The following is a 3,664-nucleotide window of genomic DNA, read 5'->3' as shown; positions in this document are numbered from 1 at the left end:
TGCTACAATGAAATTGGCTTGGTGATATTTCTAGTTTGCTTACCAAACATAATAAAGAACAATGCCTTTTTTCTATATTGTGAATTATTAAAACAAAGTTTAAATACTAAAAGAATGTATAGATAATAAATAATCAATGTTTTTTTTCTTCAAATTGGTTTACCTAATCTTCTATTTAGTTTTTTTCTATTTTTTACTAAGTAACTAAAATAAGCATTAGTAAACGTTATCGAAGGATGTTTACAGGTACATCTTGATAGAATATCAGATTTAAAAATTTTAAAATAAGATTATTACATATTATAGCAAATAAGACGATATATATTTATGTAAAAATTATTTTCACCACTCTTTGAATACTGCAGATCGATCATCACCTTTTGCAACTATTTTTTAGTAATGGAAATAGGCATACATTACATCTAATTTCTTTCGTGATTCTTAATATAGTACACGATTGAAATCCGCTTAACTATTAATTATTCTACTTAGCTAAAAATAAAAAATGAAAACTCAAATCAATCGAGAAAAAACACCACGCTAGTCAGAATTTAAAAAAGATTAAGAGTTCATTGTCACTTTATAAATACTAATGTTATAGAATGGTACCTTCACATATTTTCTTTCTTAAGCTCATTGAAAATACATTAAACTTCCCAAAAATCAGTACAAAAGTGTCTTTAACACACAAATCACTCTAAAATCCCACTAGAAAGTATTCAACTAAATAATTCAAACACAAACTAGCAAAAACTAATATTTTTGTATGTCCATAGGGGTACCCAATCATTTAAAAAATAGAAAGAGGACTCCAATAGACTAATTAACAGACTACTATTAATTCCAAACACACATATATATATATTACATAAACTATTTTTTTAATATTAATTTTTTTTTTAATCTGATGCACAAAATATCATGCGTTCTTGTAGGTCCGCATCCCAATATCATGCGTTCTTGTAGGTCCGCATTCCAAGAAATGTGACGTAGACAGTCTAGCAAAATTAACGATCTTTAATTAAAAGAAGGATCGTTTAGCTGGAGCTCTGCCAACAGCTCTCATCAAATTGGAAATTTCAACAACTTTTGCTACTTTTGTTCCTCTCTTTGCTTCTGCTGATGCCTTTTTTTCTTCTGCTTTTCTGTGTGCTTTTGCTATATCATTTTGCATCTTTTCTAGGGCTTTTACTCTCTTCTCCTCCAGCTTCCTCTGATAAACAATAGAGACGGATTGAGAAATTAAACTTTATTAACGTAAGGTTCATGCAAAACGCTTCCTAACAAAACAAATGTCTATTGAGTTTGGATGAACATATACATTACATCCGTGGTACGCCCTTACTAATGAACATTCTAGATTCATATATCTGGAGCAGAGCTAGAGGCGCAAGGGGTTTATCTGAACATAATTCGTAAAAATATATATTATATAAGGTTAACATAAATACATTTTTCTATATATAAAAATATATTTAGTTGTAATTTAGGAAATCAATTAGTACTTGGAAAATAAAATAGACAACTTGATCAATAGGTAACCTATTTCTTTAGAGTCTAGGTAGGTAGAGAATTAGAAAAAGATGTGGGCACAAGTTCATCAAGAACTACTCAAAGTAATGAACAATGTTTTTGTAAATTGAAGTATTATATATTGAAGATGAGTCTCAACTTCCACATTAGTATCATATATTATTATTATAATTACCAATCAAGTTAAATTAACCAACAATAACAAAGTAATTTTTTCGTGTCATGACAATATACGTTAAATTTAGTATAAAATACTTATATCTAAAACTTTTTTATAAGATTTTTTATTTTGATTTTCATTGAATATTTAGTATTTATTCTGATATTTCGATTCAAAGTGAAATTTAAAATCTATATATATGGGTGTTTTTTAAGTTCAATTTAAGAATTTCCAACCTACAAGGGAAGAACATGTGGTTTGCCTTATTAGAATAATATTATTATTGTTGGACTAATTAAATATCTAATTATAGTCATGCTGGACCAATAATCATGTGCATGCACAATCAATATATCGTAAGGGAAAAAAAAAATGAGTGCTCCTGATTTTTAGCAATCATCTAAACCACTAATAATTTAACTATATTAGGCACATCATTATCCATTCAATATTGTTTTTATTCTTTTTCTCAACGATATATAATATTAAAATCTAAAATTTAATTAATATAGATTATATGTCAGATTATAATTTCAATCGATTCAATATACACAATCAAGCGCATACAAGAAGCATGAGAGGTAAAACTAAGTTAATTTGTGGTGGTAGTCAATTTAAAATTAGAGTCAAATAAATTTCTCTAGACAAAAAAAGAATCTATGTTGAAGGAAAAGAATAATTTATTAAATTTGAAGAAATTTAAAATAAAGAAGATTTTCACATGACTTTATTAGTAAACATACCGAAAACAAGTTCTAGAAATGTTATTTTTGTCCTCACCATCTTATAACACACCTTGTTTTTGCTACGAATATAAAAAGTAAATTAAGAAAAACTTATTTATTTTTATAAAAAATATTTTTTTTAAGAAAATATTTTTCATGACAACATTGTGCTTGCTATTGACCACGTCCATAATGTAAAAAAGAAAAGAAGTTAGAATATGAGATAGAGCTACAAATCCGATTGAATATATTCGGAATTTTCAATAAATTATCACTTCTAAGATCCAAAACCCATAAACCTACTAAATTTAAACTCCGTCTCTGATCAAAAGCGCTATCAAAGAAAAGGAGTTTTCTCAAACAGTAATACTAATAAAATACAAAAAAATAAAAAATAAAAAAAATTGATGAAACGTACCTCAATTTTCTTCATCCAAGAAGTAGCTTTTTGTACTTCTTCACTTTCCCATCCATTAATAACAGCATCTTCACGTTTAAACCTATTATTAATCTTCGAAATTTTAGCATTTTGCCATGCACTTATCTTCGATTCAATTTCTTCTTTTTTCACTCTTTGAACACTACTAACTTCTCCAATATTATTTCTCAAAATATTATTATTATTGATCCTTCTTGAAGGATTAATAATAATCGGATCTAAAGTATTACTATAATTATCCGGCACAATAGCTAACGGATTTGTTTCTTCTATCGGCGCATCATTTTCTTCTTCGCCGATGCTCCCCAAATTATTACTGTTATAATTGTTGTTATTATATATATGATTATTCACCTCGTTCTCGCTAGCGGGATTGTTGCTAACTGACGATCCCGCGAGAACGAGGGCGCTGAATTCCCGGCTCATAGTAGAGAAATTCTCACTAGATGCTACTTCGGAAATGGATGATGATCTGTGGCTACTTGTTTCCCAAGTTTCGATTCGACGGCCAATATTTGATGGAGGTCTTGGTGGGGTTAAAGCATGTATGTCTCTGATTTGTTCTTCTTCTTCTTGATGATTTTCTGTTGTAGTGTTGTTGTTGTTATTGGTGGTGGTGGTAGTAGTGTTTGCTAGGGTATGAGGTGTTTGATAATTCAACATATCAAAGATTTTTCTACTTTAATTTTTGGTTTTTAGTGTATATTTGGGTTGAGGGGTAATAGTAGTGGAAGGGAGAGGATGTGGAGGAGATTGTGGTGGGGTTAAGTACAAAAAAATTTAAGGTGAAAAGAGGAAAAGAAGTAA

At 28.8% G+C, this 3,664-nt stretch overlaps 1 protein-coding gene across 1 annotated transcript; it reads right to left on the bottom strand.

Annotated features, from left to right (window-relative positions):
• Nucleotides 1-618: 618 nt before the first annotated feature.
• On the bottom strand, nucleotides 619-3,664 carry LOC107032161 (remorin 4.2). Its single transcript, XM_015233741.1, has 2 exons — nucleotides 2,837-3,664; nucleotides 619-1,213 (listed from the first exon to the last, which is right to left on the bottom strand). The coding sequence occupies exons 1-2, from the start codon at nucleotides 3,518-3,520 to the stop codon at nucleotides 1,022-1,024; spliced, it is 876 nt and encodes a 291-aa protein (XP_015089227.1). The 5' UTR covers nucleotides 3,521-3,664; the 3' UTR covers nucleotides 619-1,021.

Source organism: Solanum pennellii, chromosome 10, assembly GCF_001406875.1.
Source record: "Solanum pennellii chromosome 10, SPENNV200".
NCBI lineage: Eukaryota > Viridiplantae > Streptophyta > Magnoliopsida > Solanales > Solanaceae > Solanum > Solanum pennellii.
This window is presented reverse-complemented; position numbering and strand designations above follow the sequence as displayed.

Coding starts and splice junctions, on each gene's coding strand:
- LOC107032161 (XM_015233741.1), bottom strand. CDS start 3,520: ATGTTGAATTATCAAACACCTCATACCCTAGCAAACACTACTACCACC. Junction 1,214..2,836: donor CTTGGATGAAGAAAATTGAG/GTACGTTTCATC, acceptor ATTGTTTATCAG/AGGAAGCTGGAGGAGAAGAG.